The 21968-nt window shown below is 35.2% G+C and overlaps 1 protein-coding gene across 2 annotated transcripts in view; it reads right to left on the minus strand.

Annotated features, from left to right (window-relative positions):
• LOC148950159 (splicing regulator SDE2) overlaps positions 1-10520 on the minus strand; it is a 47849-nt gene extending 37329 nt beyond the window's left edge. For both annotated transcript variants that reach the window (XM_089091479.1, XM_089091478.1), the window contains exon 1: positions 10368-10520. In XM_089091479.1, coding sequence (XP_088947605.1) covers positions 10368-10463 — 96 coding nt within the window. In that variant the 5' untranslated portion in view covers positions 10464-10520. The remainder of the gene's footprint in view (positions 1-10367) is intronic.
• Positions 10521-21968: the final 11448 nt, after the last annotated feature.

Genomic DNA, 21968 nt, shown 5'->3' on the forward strand with positions numbered 1-21968 from the left:
AAAACATTGATCAATCAAACAGTTTGTGGTACCAAACTGAAAGTAAGGAGCAACTTGGCCCTATAGTAACCAAAACTCTAAAAAACGGAATTTTGACAACAATGGATACACAAAAGAATTGGCTTTTTATTATTCCAAACATATCAGATTCATTAAGCTTAACATTACCCAGCAAAAGCTACAAGCCTGAGAAAATTTACCTGATTTTTGAAAAAGGGGAGAAACATCCCTCAAAAGTCAAGAAATCTTAATGAAAATTGCACTATCACATTCAGCACATTAAATCACCCTATTGCAGGGGTTTCAAGCTCCCAACTGAAAAAGATGGGGAAATTTGAAAGTTTTACCAGAAGGAAGGTCATGGATGTGTGTTTATTTGTTTTTCTTTGTTCTTCTCAGGGCTAATCATATCAAACCAATGGTCCTAAAAGATCAAGAGAGAACTCATTCAGACAGAAATTAAATGTTCTAATGCCCTTATTTAAGTGATCAACAAAATTGGAGGACAACTAACACTCTTCTCATGTCCCTTTTTCTCCACAGTCATCCAATTATAATTTTGAGATGCACATTTTGTTAAGTATAGTTGAAAATTCCAATAATTATGCCTTTGGGGATGACATGATCCCCCACCCCCCAGTCCGTGGGAAGGGCTGCAAGTTATGAAATTTTCCCATTGTTTAAACATATTACTTGTTATTGGGAAGTATAGACATTTTTTGTGGGGGAGGGGGTGATGGATTTTCTGGGGATGGATTTTTCCATTGGGAGGGAAGTATCCAGAGTGAACTTTCCTGGGAAAACTTCACATGGGGCAATTTGCCAGAATTCATATACAAAATTCGTTTCGTTTGTCTTACTCTCTTGTTGGCAACTCCATTTAAAATGTGGAGATTTTCTGGGGGAACTGTCCAGGGAAAATTTTCAGCAAAGTTAGAATTATCTCAGGAATTTTAATATGGAGGGGGATTGCTTTCAGAAGAAATCCTTTATGTGGGAATTATCACCAGGATAAACTCTCCATCGGGAAATTTTTTGTGGGAAAAACTTTCGATTGGAGGGAGGATTTTTGGAAAAAAAATTCCATATAGAGGAGGTTCTGTCATGACCTTGAAAACAATCAGAAATTAAATAAAGACAGGTCTTTTTTTTCAAACGAAAGTATGCTAAGGAAAATTTTTGAGGTGGAATCATCTGCAAGAAATTTCCAGGGGGGGGGGGGGGTTGGAGCAAGGACAGAATTGACCAGGGGTAATTTCCCAGCGGGAAGGACTTTACACAGGATAAACTTTTCATGGAAAAATTTTATGGAGGGATTATTCCATGGGAGATTTCCTGGGATTATTTGAAAATCATTCAGAAATTAAATAAAAAAAACTGTTAATTAAAATACTGCTGGAAGTAATTAGCAGCATTAAAACTTAAAACAAACAGAAATTATTCCATATATGAGGAAGGATGCCCTGTCCTCAATATCCTGGTAAGGTTCTCTTTATGCGAAAGTTTGACCATTTGTCTCAATTCCTTATGAACAGCTCCTGAAACACATGGGCCATTTGATTAGAATCAGAAGCTACCTAAAGTACTAAAAAAATTTAGCATGAAGAAAGGGGTATTGAGGAGGGGGCATCGCCCCTAATATTTGGAATAATTTCTTTTGGTTTTAAGTTTTAATGTTGTTCCTTACTTTCAGCTGAAGAAACTTGTTTGTTTTTGTTTTTATTTTGCCAAATAAATCCATGAGCTGAAGTCTTTGATCTACTTGTAAAGATTATAAAATTGCACGCTTGAATGAAATATGCTCAAAGAACTCAACAGTTTACCAGACCTTATCAAACATATTTTCTAATTGTTGTTATAGTGGGGTGTTGACACTAGTGGTAGACATTTTCCTATGTGGAAATTTCCTCTGGATGATTCTAGATGTGCATTAGAAAGGAAATTGAAAATTCCACTGACCTGTTTAAGTAACAATAAATGATTGTGCCATAGTAGAGTTATGTTGTCCGCCATTTTGTGGTGTTTAATGACGATTTTGGCCCAAAGAGTGCTATAAACTCATCAAGTAAAAAATTCCAAGATAGACATTTGATTTAAAATAAAAAAAAAACATCAAAAACTTTTTGCTGAGCTTTTCAGTTTCAAAGACGGTAAGACTGGACAGCAGAGGACTCAATCCAAAAGATTCACATGGTCCATACAAAATAAATGGTTAAAATGGACATTTACTTGAGAGGGGGGTGGGGATGAAAGCTTATATTCAGTTTCCTACTAACACAAAGGTGGAAAAGTGGAAGGGGGTCATAAGTAACATCAGGAAAATCCTTGGGTGTGGGGATACAAGGAGCTGTGTTTTCATTCAGATTAAAATGGTAATATGTTTTTCTCATTTTCCTATTTATATACATGATTTAATGTAGGCTATCCTTGTTTCCCAGGGTGCAATGCCCCCTACAAGTTTCAATGGGGAATATCCCAATGAAACGGTGGGTTCAAAGGAATCCACTTTAAAACCCAAGGAAATAACGACCCTTATTTCAGGCCTCTTTCCAGATAAATAATTGAAGGAGTTCTCTTTTCAGGGAGGATTATCATTGTTGAAGCTCTTTTTCTTACAAAACTAAACTTGAATTCTAAAAATAAGGATTGATGGAGGGAGTAGTGACCCTCATCCACATTTAAGAGCCTTGGATCAAATAGTTCATAGAAGCAAACTATAAGTTAAGTGTGACCCTTGTCTTCGATTATGATGAGCCAAATGGCTATCTCAAAATCCCATTAGAATGTCTTTGGGGAAAAAGGGAATGAGAAAGAGGATAATTGCCCTCCATTCTTATTGGCCATTTAAAAGGGCAATTAAATTTTATTTTTTGTTGGTATGAGCCCTCTCCTAATCTTCTAGGACACTTAAGTTAATACAATCAACCCTGGAGGCAAGAAAGACATCAAACAATACACATCCATAATCTTTCTTTGGCAAAAAATACACAACTCCAAATGATTATAGATGAGAGCTTGAAACCTTGACAGCAGGGTTCTCTGATTATTTTGTAGTTAGAGAGGAGACAGATGCCTTAAAAGGTACATTTTAATGCCTAGACATTCTAACTCTCATTGAGACTTCAGATAAATACAGAATTAGTTCTAAAGACAGGGGGTATTATTGAAACTCATATATAATCACTGTTGATTTCCAGGAATATTTCTGGTCTAGATTGTTATTGTGAAAGTGTATAGTAAATTCAAACCCTGGAATGAGTAGAAATTATTCCATATTGGTGGGGGGGGGGGGGTTTCCTTCCTTATCCCTAACCTCTCCCTCATGGTCTTAGAAAACTTTGGAGGATGCTTATACAATTGGAAATTGAGACTTGTAGTCCTTTTTTAAATCAAAATTATTGGAAACCAACCAGCCTTGTCATACAACTGCTTTAGATGGCTAGTCCTTTGGTTACCACTTAGGATATCTGATTGATATTTTAGAGTAGGCCTACCCATTTTGTGCTTTCTCTCTGGTTGGTCAATTTTGCATGTGGGGGAACTTCCCATAGAGGGGAGAACTTTCGGCAGGGGGAAAGTTCAAAGGGGAGGGGATGCCAGTCCTGTCAACACTATCTAAATCCTCTTGTTGTGTTATTTCTCTTGATTATCTATCTAGTTGTCCTTAGGCTGAGTCTATATTTTTCATCTGTTAGTCTCAGGATGTAAATAAACTGTTGTTACTAATAGTTGGCTTTCTTAATATAAGTCCTTCAGCCTCAGCAAACAGACTACAAAATGACTGATCATATACGCGATTTTAGTTATATTCAAAGGAAGATATTTTAATTGCTAAGGAATTTAGCCTGCTGTATATTCATATTTCTTGAAAAGATTATTTCCATTTGTGTCTTAGATTAAATTCAACTTAATAATAGAGACCAAACACAAGACATGTCAGCATTAAATCATCAACCTACCAATATGATTCCTGCATGGGCAGTGAGCAATCCTTTGGGACCTTGTGTTTGTCAGTAGACCAGAATCATGCAATTTATTTGCTATTTACCTTTATTGGTAAGTGATTTTGTATCAATGGAAATTCATAGGCAGATGCTATAGTATTTGCAAAGATAATGAATTATAACATAAAATCAAGCCAACTTTTAAAAATCAGAGGTCCAGACAATTCCAAGGGGAAATTACTGGCACTGGTGCTTACAAAACAAAGATCAACAATGGGAATGAGCATGTAAAACACTTTTATCATGAAAAACCAATGAGTGTGTTTCATAAGATTTATCACAAAGAAAAGAATTCTTTCCAACAATGATTGAAGAAATAGCCTAAAGACAGAAACAGTACTATTCAGAAGTACAGGACACATGTGAGATGTGAAGTTTGGTTAATGCTAATGAAATAAATCAAAATAGGATGAAAATATAACAGTTTATGAACAAATTTGGGCTATATATCTTCACATTAGGGGGGGGGGGGGTAAAGCATAGGATATATTAAATACATAACCAAATCTAAGCTAACCAAACTACCTTTTAGTTCCCTTAAACCTAAAAAACTAAAGCTTAAATCTCTGTCACAGACCAAGCAATCTCTCACCATGCAGCAGAAACCTGTTTATCAATACTGGCTTTGAGATTTCAATGCAGTCTTTCGTTTGTGTGTCCTGTATTTCAGAAAAGTACCACAGAATCTTATGGAAAGCATTTGCATGATGAAATATAAACATCCCCAGCCTTCAGAAAATACAAAGAAGTTCTCTGAAAGAGGAAACTAGTATTGCTACTTAACAAGATTTGAAATCTGTATAACAACTCTGACTCTGACCAACATCATGGTAATGATAAGATGTAGGTGTTCATAAATCAACAAAAAATAGCAGATATAACAAAAGCATCTATCATACTGAGTTAACAATTTGCTGCAGTGTTTATAAAATAGTCTGATTGCTAAGTCCTCCCCCAGAAGTCACTTTCATCCTAGGTAAGTTATATTTTCAGTAAAATTTTACTTTAGCATTTTGGCTATCTTGGAAAGGGGTTAGGTTATGAAAATGAAACTTTCAGGGATGGGTCTACAGGCTAAAGTATGTCCCAGGAAGGTATTTTGAAGTACCTACCTCTACTCCTTCTCCCTCTTGAGGGTTCTGACCTTTAAAAATTTATGTGTTATTAAAGTGAAACCTTACAAAATAGATCTTCTGCTGGTAAATTTCTAGGTGACACAATAATTTAGCTAGGATGAAAGTAAAAACATCATTTGATGCCTTTTTCATGCTCTTTCATAATTCAATAATTACTTCTGGGGATAATTGCATCTTCAGCCCTTAAAGGGACCAAAAGGGTTTTTTATTTTTGTAACCACACAAAGAAGTTATAACCTAACCTGCAAAATACTTGATTTTTGATTCAAACCATTTTCCTACCATTTCAATTTTTCAAATGCCATTGACAAAAATAGCACTGAATTTTGCAATTCAAAACTTTGCTGTCAACAGTTCAGGGTATATTCTGATTCAGGGTATATATTTTGCAATTCAAAACTTTGCTGTCAACAGTTCAGGGTATATTCTGATTCAGGGTATATATTTGCGCACTAGGGGGTGGGATGGAGGGTAAAGTTCATGGTAAATTTACAGTGGGCCATATAATTTAGCTAAGATAAAAGTGAAAACATCATTTATGGTTTTTTTAATGATCTTTGATTATTTATATAAAACACTTTTGGGGCCCATTTATGGACTCAAGATGCAATTAGCCCCAGAAAAAATTATTGAATTATAAAAGACCATAAAAAAAGGCATCAAATGATGTTTTTGCTTTCATCCTAGCTAAATTGTTGCACCCCCTAGAAATTTACCCTTTTGCTTAAATTAATAATCACTTTATTATCAAATTATCATGAGAATCCATGGTTTGACACATTGGAAAAATGAGATTTGATTTTCAGAAAAACAAAATCACGACTGCAAAGCTGAAAAACTCTGCTAGTTCGGAAGGTACGCACATGAAATTTGGAAGAAACATAGATTATGGGGTGCTTATACCACCAACCAAAGCTAAGATTTTTTACTCCTTCAGGTACAAAGATATTGACCTCGTCTGGAATTACCCATTTTTTGGTGGCTAATTCTGGGCAACATGGGAAAATTTCAAATGAGGTCACCAGCCCCTTTTATAGTTCAAATTTCGGAAGTTTCTAGCTACTGTATGAAAGCTAACAGTCTGAACTTTCATACGAATCTGACTTGATGGCGAGATTTTAAGTCTGCTGGCAGGAGGAATTTTTTGAATCCATAAAAAAGGTCAAAGTGTCTGGAATTACCCTGGTTCACCCTAAAGCTACATTCCTTCCAGATGCCGCGCAAATACAACTGAAAAGGCTTAAACAACAAAAAGCTGAACAGCTTAAACAAGCCAAAGACGAAGTTCTATCATGTTGAATGTCTTTAAAAAAAAGCTGCAATACTTTACAACATACCAAAGACAACATTAATTAATCAGACAAAGAAGCAAAGAGATTTCCCCAACTTGCCTGCTGTTACTCATGGAAGCCCTCTGGGACTGCCTCCTCAAGTTGAGCAGAGTATGGCAAATTCGCTGAAAGTCATGAAAAAGTGGGGCATGGGGCTTACCAAAAAACAATTCCTAGACGAAGTGCAAAAATATATCAGCGTGAACAAAATTAGTACTCGTTTCACAAACAATCGGCCAGGTGAAGACTAGTGGCTTGGGTTCAAGAAAAGAAACAACATCTTGCTTCAGAAGCCTGAACAACATGAAAACTTGAGAGCTGTCCAACAAGCAGACCCTTTCATCATTCTAGAATTTTATGACCTGCTACAAAAAACAGCAGAAGAGTTTGACATCTTAGATAAACCAGAATGCTGGTACAACTTGGACCAAACTTTGTTTTGTCACAATCCTGATAGCCTTAAAATCGCTGGTGCAAAAGGATCCCCAGCAATGCGTTGAACTGGTGGGAATGGGCACAATAACACAACTGTTCTCGCCTGTATTAGTGCATCAGGTGAGAAACTACCACCACTGGTAGTTTTCTTGGGGAAAAACACATTGAGTTCATGGCTACCCATTAAAAACCATCCAGATGCATGTTTTGCAGCTACTAAGAAAGGATGGATGACAGCAGACCTCTTCTATAACTGGTTTAAAGATGCTTTCCTGCCTTGGTAAAAGGAAGAGCACTTCTTATTCTTGACAGCCATGGCTCCCATTTATCCTTACCTCTTGTGGAACTTGCTTCACAAAAGTATATTACTATCCTCAAGTTACCAGCCCATGCATCCCATGTTCTGCAGCCACTTGACAGAGTTATTTTTGAAGGGCTGAAATTGTCCTATGAGCAGAAGCTTGTGAACTGGCAATGAGCACATCCATGTGATGTCTTACCAAAATAAGGACTCATGAAAATTTTATGTCAGATCTGGGAGACTTACCTTACCCCTCTGCTGATTAAAAAATCATTTCAAACAACAGGAATTTATGATTCTGCTATTCTAGCATGTATCAACTGCAATGTGATTGACAAGGCAAGTTAATCCAGCCAAGGCAGTTAATCCAGGTTTGATCCAGCCAAGTTAAAATGATATGTTGAGACAAAGAAATCAGAGAGTCAGAATTTAACAAGAGTGATAACCACAGTGAATACTGCAACTGATGATTACTGTTTCAGTGTTGGTGAGTCCAAAAAAGATTCATATGTTGGAGAAATCCTTTGAAGAGCTTCTCTTGGACTCAGCACACTGCCCTCCTCTTGATGTCTCAGTACCTGGGACATCTGGCAGGCAGAGAATTGCTTGGGAAAATGAAATAATCACTTCTGTAGAGGCTTTGAGAGTTCTTGAACAAAAAGAGAAAGAGAAAAAAGAAAAGCTCAAGAACAAAACAGAGAAAGTAAAAGAGAAGACAAACAAGCCAAACCTGAAAAAGAAAACGAAAGATTATCTTTCCAGTGAAGACTCTGACATCTCTCTGGGTTTTTCAACTGATGAAATGGACATAAGTTACACTGTTGATAGTGAGAATGAAGAAGAGGAGAAAAAGAAGCTAAAAATACAGCTAAATGAGTACTACGCTGTGGCACACAACAGCAAACTTGATCAACAAGGCTTGTATATCGGAAGGGTGCTTGATTTTCTTGACGAAAATCTTGTTTGCATAAAATATCTTTGCTGCCTGAGCCTAGCCAACTATTCATACAACTGGCCAAAAAAAGATAACATTGACAAAGTTGAAGCAGAATACATCTTTGCAAGACCATTAAAGCTTTCTGGGGCTGGTCCCTTCACTCTACTATCATTCCAAATTTGCCATGTCATCACTCTGTACAAGATTCACACTAAGAAGCACAAATGATCAAAAGTTTGCTTTGTCAACTTCCTCTGATTCTGATTGAAATTGTTTTTTCAATAAAAATTACTTTTTTCAACAAAAAAAAAAAAAACTCTTATACTAATTGAAATTACAATCTTTCTCTATTATTTGAATTAAGGTGTTACCTTTTTCATATTTATAAAAAAAAAATTTAAAAATACCATTCTCAGAGATTTCTTCTATGCATGGGGTAAGACTGACATTGTCAGAATTACCCCATAGTAAGCAGAAAACCTGCATTATTCTGTGGCACATACAAACTATTAACAAAAGTTTTTGTTTTGTATGGTTTCCCTGTACATAGAGGTATCTTCTATCATGTCTTAAGGTGACATAATTTTTATCTTTGCATACATAGGATATGCCCAGGGATGTCAGATTTACCCCAGACTAGGGGTAAATCTGACCCCTCTGAGATGGGTACAGTAAGTCACAGAAACAACGAAACTTGTGAACTTTCTAGATCATGAAGAATAATACTACTATGACCAAGAACAACTTCAAATGGTTTTTATTGTGCCAGCAACTCCAGAAAAATTTTGGGACCAAATTACACTAAAAAAACCTTGATATAGGGTCAAAATTACCTAAGTTCACCCTATAATAACCATTTCTGTTGGAAATGAATTTTAGCCCAACCCCTATATAAAGCAATTCAGGGTATATATTTGCACATTAGGGGGGGGGGGGGGATGTGGGGGCAAATTTTACTTCTGATGTAAATGGGAGGTAGGTTTAAACTTTATCCCCACCCCCCTAATGTGCAAATATATACCATGAATTGGTATATATAGGGGTGGAGTAAAATTCATGTCCAACAAAAATGATTATTATATTTGGAAAGAGCATAAAAAAGGCATTGAGTGGTATGTTTGCTTTATTTGTAAGTTAATAATATGAAATGTGAAAAATTTACCCTTTAACCTCTAGACCCATACCAGACAGTTTCATTTTCATAACCTAACCCCTTTACAAGATAGCCAAAAGTAGCCTAGAATTTTACCAAGGTGGGTAGCCAGTAAATTTTTACCAAATCATATTATTGACTTACATCTAAAATGAATATACCACTCAATGCCTTTTTGGTAAAGTTCTATGAAATTATATTATTGAGTTAGGAATAAAGTGAATGCACCATTTGATGCCTTTTTTTATGCTGATTACGAATATAATAATCATTTCTATTGGAAATGAATTTCAGCCCCCCCCTATATATACCTAACCTAACCCTGAATTGGCATATATAGGGGGGGCTGAAATTCATTTCCGATAGAAATGATTATTATATTTGTAATCAGCATAAAAAAAGCATCAAATGGTGTATTCACTTTTGTCCTAACTCAATAATAGCCTATGATTTTGTAGAACTTTACCACCTTTTTTTATGCTCTTTACAAATATAATAATCTTTTTTGTTGGAAATGAATTTTACCCCCACCACTATATATACCAATTCGGGTGTATATTTGCACATTCGGGGTGGGGGGGGGTGGTTGTAAAGTTTAAACTTACCTCCCATTTACATCAGAAATAAAATATACCCCCACACCCCTAATGTGAAAATATATACCCTGAATTGGTATATAGCCTATAAGGGTGGGGATAAAATTCATTTCCGACAAAAATGATTATTATATTTGTAAAGAGCATTAAAAAAGGCATTGAGTGGTATATTCACTTTAGTCGTAAGTCAATAATATGATTTGGCAAAAATTTACTGGGTAGCCTACTTCAAAATACCTTTCTTGGACATACTTTAGCCTGTAGACCCATCCCTGAAAGTTTCATTTTCCTAACCTAACCCCTTTTCCAAGATAGCCAAAGAAGAATTTTAACATATTTTCAGTTACAAATTTTCTATGCTTTTAGTCTCATATATACCCCAGACTAAATTATTATTTAGGAACAACCTGTCCATAATACAATTGATTAGCATAGAATGTCCAAAAAATATGCAAGAATAACAGTTCAGATTACCAGTCCTGTGGCTCTGTTTATTGCGTCATATGGTGTTGAACAGTCACTTGATAAAGAAAAATACTCGTTTTCAGTAAGATTCTTCAAAAAATACATCGTATGAATTTTTTAATTTGTTGCGTATATAGCTGTCAAAATTGAAAAGGGATAGACAAAACTGCCGAAATTCTTGCAAAGTTGTGTTTTCAGGCATCGGATTTGAAGTTTGTTTTGAGCGGGTTTGTTGGCAAAAATTGTTTTCACGTTCTCCGTGTTTAATTCAGAAAACTTTAAAGTGTTATCATCTTACGAGTTCCAAGGTTTTTACACAAGGATTCTTCAAATTTGTAACGGGCCAGAATAGCATAGTTGAACATAAGTTCTGAGAAGACCCAAACCTGTGTTGAACATGGCACTTAAAACAATAATTTGCACAAACCATATTGAATTCCGTGTTGGATGTGGATGATCTGAAAACGAAGTTCAGTCTTCACTTATGCCAAATAAAAATGTAATTCTTATCTTCTATGATCATTTTTGGACCCCTCTCCCTATGTCTTGAAGATTAAAATCCTTGATTAAAAGGATATGATTCTCATGTTCTTTGTCAAATATGGATGTAAAACTTTTAATAAACATGATCAGTCTCTCACTTACTTCCAAATATGGTTCTAAAAACCTTTCAATTTAGAATTTAAAGTAAAAGGGCACAAGGATAGCAGATGCGGGGAAATATTTATGCAGGAATGGTGTATTATAACTGTTGAAACGCAAAACTACCAAAAATGTTCAAACAGCATTGAACAGTAATAAAAGCAGAGAAAAATATTAAAAGGACTAGTATGCATCAGTCAGAGCTAGCTGTTCCTAAATGACACTATAATTCCTATCTTCAATCTTCATTTCTCTAGAATTGTTCTCTTCAGATTCTATAATTGTTCTCTTCAGGATTAAAATTTTGGATAAAAAGGGCTTGTCTGTCGCGTCCTTTGTCAAATATTAATGGACAAGATCCGATTCTGAGCTATTTGTGAAAAAAAAGTAGGTTCTAAAAAGTAGTCAATTCAGAATAATGGATGCGATTTTGATTCGCTGAGTATAAATATTTCAACAGAGCTGTTGAATCGTGACGCTTAATGACGTTTAAATCTGCAGCAAAACAGCAGACTAACATAGGAAAAATTTGTTTCTCTTCCATATTTTCATTAAAAAATAAAAATTACTTGCCATGAAGTCTGGTCTATATATTTAGTTTTGAAGTAACTACCCATATCATCTCCAAAAAGCACTAGAGAAATTTTGCAGAAAAAACTGCAGCTTTTGGTGTTTGATGAAACAGTAAGAATATGCAAACACAATAAAAATTACAAAAGTGCATATAATCCGTCAAATTTGATCTGTCTTTTGATTCAAGTTAATACTGCATAATAGTTCAGCGGCTCTGTCAAAATATTTTAAATGAGCTGTTAAAAAAACCATCCGTTATTTTGAAGTGGAACCTTTTTCAGCCATGCAATTAAATAATTGACAAACTGATCTTATTTGTCAGGAGTCGTTTATTGATCATTATTTTAGCGAAAGATACAGATTATAATTGTATTATTATCTAGGTATAGCCAGTTTCGGCAAGTACTGGCAAGCCTTTTGAGAAATATTTCCTACTGGAAAAAAAAATTCAAATATTTGGGTGGGAAATCTATGTGTTCTTTGGGGTTCTGAGGAAATTGAGACCCCCCAGCCTGTTAAAACCGTGAGTTTTGACAAATATTAAGCAATTATTGCCCTCCATATACACTAAAAATTTCAGCTTAATGTTTAATCTTTCCTGAAATACTTTTTTGAAAATCTTAGATGTGCATAGTACATTTTGATTTAGCTAAATAACCCCTTCAACATGCTTTGACAAATTTTTTAAATATTTTAACTTTTAACACCCATACAGCATATTGCCGGTATACCGCATAAACATATTTGGATGAACATAGTGTCTTTTGTTAGTGAAACATCCCAAAAAACATACTTTGAAGGTCCAACATAATATCGTGAGCTATTCTTCAGGCATTGTCAAGACACCGTTTTGACAATTTGGCTGTCACACCTTATTTTCAAACAGTTCGTGGTAACGAACTGTAAGTAAGGAGCGACCCGGCTCAATGGTAACCGAAACTCTAAAAACCTGAATTTTGATACCAATAGATACATCAAAAGAATCAAATTTTAATTTTGATTTCAAATATATAAGTTTCATCAAGTTTAATCTTACCCATCAAAAGTTACGCGCCTGAGAAAATTTGGCTGATTTTTGAAAAAAGGGGGAAAGACCCCCTAAAAATTATAGAACATTAATGAAATTCACACCATCATATTCAGCGTATCAGAGAACCCTACTGTAGAGGTTTCAAGCTCCTATCTACAAAAATGTGGATTTTTCCATTTTTTGCCAGAATAAAGATCACGGATGCGTGTTTTTTTATTTTATTTTTTTTTTATTTTCCCCAGGGGCAATCGCATTGACCCAGTGGTCCTATAATATTGTAAGAGGGCTCATTGGAACGGAAATTAAAAGTTCTAGTGCCCTTTTTAAGTGACCAAAAAAAATGGAGGGCAACTAGGCCCTCTCCCACGCTCATGTTTTTCTCAAAGTCACCCAATTAAAATTTTGAGATAGCCATTTTGTTTAGCATAGTCGAAAATCTAATAAATATGTCTTTTACGATGACTTAATCCCCCACAGTTCCCAGGGGAAGGGCTGCAACTTTGCCCATTGCTTGCATATTGCACTGGTTATTGGGAAGTATATAGACATTTTCAGGAAGAATTTTTTTTGGTGGGGGGGGGGAGGGGGCTTGAGGAGGGGGTTAATCGGAATAATGTTTCCGTGGAGGATGTTTCTTTGGGGCAAGGGACATTTCTATGAAGGGGGCGCCGGATTCCCAAACATTATTTAAAAAACGATCAGAAATTAAATTTAAAAAAAACAAGTTTTTTCAACTGAAAGTAAGAAGCAACATTAGAACTTAAAATGAACAGAAATTATTACGTATATGAGGGGTTTCTCCCCCAAGTCAATACCTCGCTCTTTACGCTACAGTTTTTTTTTAGTGCTTTCAAAAAAGCTATCTATTCTAATTAAACGGCCTTTGTGATTCAGGGGTGTGTGAATTAAAAATTTTTTTTAACTTTTAACGTAAAGAGCGTGGTATTGAATAAGGGGAGAACCCCATATTATACGTAATAAAATATACGTAATAAAAAAAAACAATCAAAAAAAAAAACAAGCGATAAGGCTCAATAGTAATTGGAACTTTTAAAAACGGAACTTTGATGTCAATAAATGTATCAAAAGAATGGGTTTATAATACTGATTCTAAATATACAAATTTTGTTAAGTTTAGTATTACTCATCAAAGGCTACGAGCCTGAGAAAACTTACCTGATTTTTTAAAGAGGGGGAAACATTTCCTAAAAGTGAAAAAATTTTAATGAAAATCACTGTCAGATTCAGCGTATCAGAAAATCTGCAACTTTGTATTTTTTTTCCAGAAGAAAAATATACGACTATAGAAGTTCGTTACGTAAGTTAATTTGTAAATTACGTCAGAACCAAATTTAGAGACAGCCATTTAGCAAAAGAAAAGTAAAATTTTTATGCAAATTTTGTCTACTTATTCAATGACGGCGAGCCAAAATAAAAGCTGCATTAACTAAAAAACGATCAGAAATTAAATAAAAAAAACAAGTTTTTTAAACTGAAAGTAAGGAGCGACATTAAAACTTAAAACGAACAGAAATTATTCCGTATATGAAAGGGGCTGTCCCCTCCTCAACGCCTCGCTCTTTACGCTAAAGTTTGACTCTGTCTTACAACTTTATTTTTTAAAACAATAAAAAACTTTAGCGTAAATAGCGAGGCGTTGAGGAGGGGACAGCCCCTTTCATATACCGAATAATTTCTGTTCGTTTTAAGTTTTAATGTCGCTCCTTACTTTCAGTTTAAAAAACTTGTTTTTTTTATTTAATCACAGTTAAAGGGCAGATACTACCTTTAATCATGACGGTAACAAAGATCATATTAATTAAACAGCTTTTGGTAGTCGTTTTGAAAGTGAGAAAATGTCAGATACGACCTTTAGCTGTGAAGGTAACGAAAGTTCACATTATTTAAACAGTTAAATGTCAAATATGACTTTTAGCCGTGACGGTTACAAAAGATCATACATCCCCTAACTTTCTGGGAAGGTTTGAAATCAATGCACTGATCTATTCCAAAGATTCTGTATCTGTTCTATTTTGACAACCGGGATACATTGACTTAGTTCAGTAGTAGTTAGAGGCAGTGCGTAGACAAGAGATGTAGGTAACCAGCGCGCATGTGCAGAACGCCCACCGTAGTGCTGCGGCGGCGTATATAGTTAGAGCCATTGCTACAAGTTTTCGCAATCACAAGTAGTTACAAACATAAGCAGTTACAGATGTAAATAGTCCAGTAGTAGTTTTATTGGTAGTAGCATAAGTTGTAGCTGTAGCAGTAGTAGAAGTAACAGCAATAGAAGTAGTTGTAGCAGTTACAGTAACTTGTTCAAATTAATACCCTCATTTATTTCAGCGATATTTTGATATTTCTGATACACCTTTTGGACAACATTCATGCACATAGTGCTTTTGATTTTTTTTTTAACATGCACCCCAACATCACCTAAAAAATTTTACGTTAATACCTTTAGCCATTATAGATATGTCACACATACACCCTTTTAATATTCATATTTAGTTAAATATCCCCCTCAATATGCCCTGAAAGCGACAATTAATACTATTATCTATTTCTAAGATATCATAAACAGAGTTATATAAGAAACTTGAATGCAAATAGGGTATATGGTTTAGTTTAACAATTCTAATAGCATGCTCTGGAAGTTCCTACGTAACACACCTAGGGGTCACTGGAATATTGTATATGCGCCTTTTTGTCAATCAGGTACATATTGTACCTTTTGATTTGGTTTTTCACTACCTCAATTATCTCTGAAAAATAGAATTGTATAAACTATTCTGTTCCCAGGACATCCTATCTATGCTATTTTGACAGCCTAGCTACATTTAAACCCTATTCATTTAGTTCAATAGTAGCATCAGAAACAATAATTGTAGTAGCCGTGAAAGTTTCAAATTAATTTCCTCATCCGTTCTTGAGATGTTGCTTAGACTTTGTATTGACAACCAATATACACACAGTGCCATTGATCTAGTTTTAAAGCCACATAGACTTTCCCTAAAATTTTCTACTTATACTCTATTCAAATCCAAAGGTATCCCGCCTATACCGTTTTGATAACCTGGATGTACCTAAAATATTATGATTTATTTCAATAGTAGCAGTAAAAGCAGGAGTAGTCGCAGTAGTATTAGCAGTAGCATAAGGAGTAGTAGAAGTAGCATTCATATAGTATTGTTCGTTTGGTTGACAACCCCCTTAACATACATTGAAAGTTTCAACTTAATACTCTAGCCTGTTTTTGAAATATGGCTGTTCAGCCCTTTTTCATAACTTGAAAGCATGTCGCTCTAATTTAAAATTCCTGTTAACATTTCTACATTCTTTAAACTTAATTAACTTTGTTTCAGTAGTACCGGTAGAAGCAATAGCAGTTGTATTAGCAGCTATAACAGTTTTAGAAGCAGTTGTAGAGGTAGAAATAGTACCAGTTTTTAGCAGTAAGTATAAACACAGTGCCTTTTAGTTAGTTCAAGACCCCCCCCCCAAATGCCCTAAAAGTTTCAGGTGAATACCCAAGTCAATTCCTAATTGATTGCTGATATGGTCTTTTGACAACCAGCAGGAACATAGTGTGCTTTGATTTACTTCAACATTCTCCTAAACATTCTGTGAGATTTTCACCTTAATGGCCTTAGCCTGAGTAGTAGTAGTAGTAGTGGTAGTAGTTGTAGTAGTAGCATTAGTAGTATTTGGAATAGAATACACATATAAAAAAAACCTTCATATAAAAAATATAAAACAAACCAAACCTTTTGGCTTGTTTTAAATTCCCCTTAATGTTCCTGAAAGTTTCACCTTAATACCCCCTGCCATTCCTTGAACATTGTCTATGCAACTTTTGAATAGTCTGCATGCACAAACTGTGTTTTAATTTAGTTTAACAACCTCTGTAACATTCCTAGAAAGTTTCGGCTTGATCTCCATAGCCTCAGTAGTACTAGTATTAGTTGTAGTAGCAGTGGTGTCCAAAGTGATCGGAGGGCAACTAGCCCTTCCCCCACGCCCTATTTTCCCCAAATGTATTCGATCAAAATTTTGAGAGGATATTGAACTTCTTGTTCGTCCTTTAAAGTCGAGCGTAATTGGAGGGCAAATATCCTTCCCCCCGCCTTCTTTTCCTGAAATACATCCTATCAAAACTTTGAGATAGCCATTTTGCTTGAAATAGTTAAAGTATTATATAACAAAGCCTCTGGGCTGAAACAGCCCCTTAGAGCCAGGGGACAAGGGTTATAAGTTATGCCCTGGGGGTATCATTCGGGGGAAAATTGAAAGGTCTAGTTCGTGTTTAAAGATTCAAAAGAGATCGGAGGGCAAGTAGACCTTCCCACGCCCTCTTCTCCCAAATGCATCCGATCAAAATTCTTAGAAAGAAATTTTGTTCAAAATAGTCGAAAGAAAAAAAAAATACCTCCAGGCTTGAAATAACCCTCCAGAGTCAAGAGGCTTGGGTTGTAAACTGTGCCCCGCAGAATATATGGTTTTTATGGAAGCAGTGGGATTGTATAAGATTTGGAGGAGGCTCATTTGATTGGAAATTGAAACTTCTCGTTCCTTTTTAAGAGTTAAAAGTGATCATAGGGCAACCAGACCCCTTACAACTTTTTCACTCGAATGGACCTAATTAAAATTTTGAGATAGCTATTCAAAATATATGTTCAAAATAGTCCAGAGGAAAAACAACTATGCCTCCAGAGTGACGTCCCCCAGCCCCTAGGGCACTGGCATTTTTATGGAGGAGGTGCTTGTATAAACTTTGGAGGAGGCTTTATTGGCTGGAAATTAAAAGTTAAAGTTCAATTTTAATAGTCTAAAGTGATCGGAGGGTAACCAGCCCCCCTCTCACATCCTTCTATTCCCAAATGTATCTAACCTAAATTTGTTCAAAATAGTCCAAAAGTCAAACAACTATAATTCAGGGGTTGACAAGCCCCTAATAGGCCCCGGGCCAGGTCTGTCACTTATGCAAGTTTCCCATTGATAAAATATGAGGGTTTTCTTTATCAAGAAAAGAGGACATGTTTGATTTGTGATATCCTGAATGCAGTACTTTTTGTGCATTTTGAAAATAGGGCCACTGCGAGAAGGTTGTACAGAGCCAGCCCCGTCCATCCACTACCATCCAACGCAACCCTCTACAATCCTACCACTTGGAGCATTTGTGTATATGCGTATGTGGGTCCTGTAGCTCCATATACTGCTTGTACATGATTTCACTGTCACTTGTTCTTTCAGGTCATATAATGAAGGCTGCCTTCAAATAGTGAAGATAGCTAGTCTACAATGTTACTATTGAAACTAATCCTGATTCGTTTGAATATGAAGTAGAAAGAGGATTCATTTTAATCAAAATGTAGCCTGCGATCAAACTTTATCCTATATTTTACTATTACTAAGTTTTAGATAATAGAAAACTAAAGGCTATAAGGCTTCAATGTCTTATTATTTATTTATTATGTATCATCAGTAAATATAGTTTTCGGTTAAAGAAAAGCTTATTAAAGTCTTGAATTTTAACATGTTTATCATGTAAAATCGTGGCGAAAAGATATCTGAATATTGGCCCTGCTACTTCTTGCTTTAGATAAGTTTAGATAAGCTAAGTTTTAGATAATAGAAAACTAAAGGCTATAAGGCTTCAATGTCTTATTATTTATATATTATGTATCGTCAGTAAATATACTTTTCAGTTAATGAAAAACCTATTAAAGTCTTGAAATTTAACATATTGATTTAACACATGATTTTACATTATCAGGTAAAATCATGGGGTAAAGATATCTGCATATTGGCCCTGCTACATCTTGCGATGGGCAAGTGACATAGAATCTGTTAAATATCAATTCTTATGCGTCTAGAAGAATGTGTCTTTATGCAAAAATGTCCTTCAACTTAGTTTTTTTTTTATACTGAGGTAACAATTAGATTGTCATACCAAGTCAGCCCTAACTTACCCCCGCTTCTGTGTATTTTTGAATTCAGTTTTATACTAGAAAATCGTTTCAACAATAGTTCCTTAGCATATAATTTTTTGAAATAAATATTTTTCCCTGTGTGGTTTCCCCTTTTAGTTTCTTGGGGAAAATTTGATGCTGCTGTTGATTATTACATTATTTTGCAGTACCTTATGTATTTTATGTAATTCATGCATTATTATTCGTAGTTATTTTAGTTTATTCCAAAATAAAAAGCGATTATTGGAGCAAACATTTGGTGCTTAAATACCTCACATCAGAGTTTTTTAGATTCATTATTTATTTTTATTCTTTTCTACTGTTTATACCCGTGATTCCCAACATGGGGTGAACGCCCCACCCATAGTATGTGAGGTATACCCATAGTACGGTGGGTCATGGGGAGGATGTTCAACCTTCGGCTGACTATAAATTAGAGCCACAATTGAAAAAGAAATCACCTGAATGACGTCACATTCAAATGTGTTGAGAGAGTAAAAAAATCCATGATAGTATGGCAGTAACGTTACACAATGTTTAAAAGGTGTTGCATTTCGACAACATTTTTTATGACTATAAAATATGCCTGGAGGACAACCCAAAACAGATTCTAAGTTAATGACCTATTAAGCTTCCTTCGGGTCAATACATGTAAAGTTTGAATAACAAGATTTAAATATCACGAGGGGGCCGTCAGGATTTTAGATAGGCCGAGGTTGGACATGGCTCAAAATTGGTTGGAAACCACTGGTTTATGCCTAAATAATAAAGCAATGCATTTTCAGACTATAATAGGATATGTTTGAATTAACACAATAAATGATCATTTCATTACTGATTGATTTTCTCAAGGAAGTTTATCATGGGAAAAACTATTTAATTTATAAGTTTATTCAAACTGACTAAATTAAAATGGAAAACCAACCAGGTAATTAAAACGAATATGGCTCTTGTTAGTTTCGTGGACTCAGCCGATTTATCTCTAAAGTAAAATCTAGAAATGTAGTTTTTAAGTTATTCAGAACAAATTTTAAAATACATGGTCAGTCAATTTGTAAATAGTTCTTTTTGCAGTGAGTGTTGATTTCAGAATGTCCTACTCGATTGAGATGAAAAAGTAAAAAATGCTTTATTAAACACGGATCTGTTAACGGCCTATAGTATTTTGTCTTTTTTATAGCCGTGCTTCCAGAATAAGACCCAAACTGACAGCAAATGTGGTTGAAAAATGACAAAAAGCATTTCTAAACTATAATATGATATGTTCAAACGAACACAATAAATCATCATTTCATTACTGATTAATTTTCTTAAATAAGTTTATCACGGGAAAAGCTGTTTTTTTTTATAAGTTTAAACAAACTGATAAGATTAAAATGGAAAACCTGGCTGTTAAAATGAATCTGGTAGTTTTTGTTAGTTTTTGTTGACTCATCCAATTTGTCTCTAAAGCAAAATCTAAAGCAAAGGGATTTTTTTTTGTTTTTTATTATACAGGTCAAATTTTAAAACACATGGTCAGAAAGCTTTTAAATAGTTGTTTTGTCGTTACTGTCGATTTCAGAATATCTTACTTGACTAAGATGAAAAAATGGGAAATATTTTATTTAACACGTATAGTTTTCTTAAAATATAATTTAAATACTATAAAACGCGATAGTTTGAAATAGTTTGCATCTGTTGTCGGCTTATTGTCTATTTCTTTTAGAATTGCATTTTAATAAACGCAACACATTTTCTTTTTGTATTGTTGTATTCCGTAGAAGAATGGGTTTACCTCCTCTGAAGTTCGGGTTCTCTTCGACTTGCAGATATAAGACAAGTTTACCAGTCAGAGAAATACTTCTTTTTCAAATAAATGTTTTACAACTTACATTTTCACATCCAATGTCGACAAAACGAGTCGAAGAGACACATCAAGGGGTTTCGAAACTGACAACCCTGGACCAAAAAATTAAGCAATGCAACAAGAGAATGACAAAAACAATTAAAAGTAGACGGTCAACGTAAGATGAAAAATCAATTTGCGTAGTTTAGTTCTAGATAGTAAATTAGTTCTAGATAGTAAACTCGTGTTATTTAATTGACTGTTGTATACCTTTCAGATTTTTTTGGCAAGACACTTTTTCCCCTTTATTTTGGGTCAACTTTTTCATTGTTATACTCCAATCAGTCTTTTTACATTTTGGCTGAAGCTTATCATTGTTCACATAGCGTTAGTTCTTTCCTAATCAGAGGCAGCGCAATAGCGTTGCCTAAGTAAAGAACGCTGTTGGCACAATGTATTATTTTTGGTTTTATCTTTTAGACCGCGGCACTTCTGACCACGGAAACTTCAAAAAGGGCTCATTCAATTGGAAATTGGAAGGGCTTGTGCCCTTTTTAATAGTCCAAAGTGATTCGATAACCCTCCTCCCACATCCACCATTTCCACAAACATATCCAATTAAAATTTTGAGATAGCCGTTTTGTTCAAAGTAGTTAAAAGGTCCGGAAATTATGTTTTTAAGGATGACAACGCCCTCACAGCCCTCAGGGCAAGGTTTGTAAGTTTTGCCCTGGGGGCATGTAAGGTGTTTATACAAGGCTTTGTCGTAGAAACTTCATAAAGGGCTTATTAGATCGGAAATTGAAAGGGCTAGTGCCCTTTTTAATAGTCGAAAGTGATTGGAGGGCAACTAACATCCCTCTCATGCCCACCATTTCCCCAAACTCATCCAATCAAAATTTTGAGACACCTATGTGGCTCACCATAGTTGAATGTCTTGGAAATCAGGTTTCTGAGGATGATAAACCCCCCAAGCCGCCAGGGCAAGGGTAAGTTATGCCCTGGGGCATATAAAGTTTTTTATAGAAAGCACTGTCATAGAAACTTCGAAAATGGCTCATTCGATTATAAATTGAAAGGGATGGTGCCCTTTTTGATAGTTAAAAGTGATTGGAGGGCAACTGACCCCCCTGTGATGCCCACCATTCCCCCGAACACATCCAAGGCCCAGGCCTATCATTTCCCCAAACACTTCTGATCAACATTTTGATATAGCCATTTTGTTAAACGTACTTGAAGGGTCTGGAAATTATGTTTTTTAGTATGACAACCCCCACAGCCCTGAGGGCTAAGGTTTTAAGAAATGCCCTAGGGGCATACAAGTTTTTTTTAGAAAGTGTTGTCGTAAAAACTTCAAAAAGGGTTTATTCGATTGGAAATTGAGAGGACTATTGCCCTTTTTGTAGTCGAAAATAATCGGAGGGAGAATCCCCACCCACGCCCTTCATTTCCCCAAACACTTCCGATCAACATTTTGATGTAGCCATTTTGTTCATTGTAGTTGAAAGATCTGGAAATTATGTCTTTGAGGATGAAACCCAAAACGAACAGAAATTAAAATA

The sequence above is a fragment of the Artemia sp. Qi Xiang Cuo genome, chromosome 7 (assembly GCF_049724085.1).
Source record: "Artemia sp. Qi Xiang Cuo chromosome 7, ASM4972408v1, whole genome shotgun sequence".
Taxonomy (NCBI): Eukaryota; Metazoa; Arthropoda; class Branchiopoda; order Anostraca; family Artemiidae; genus Artemia; species Artemia sp. Qi Xiang Cuo.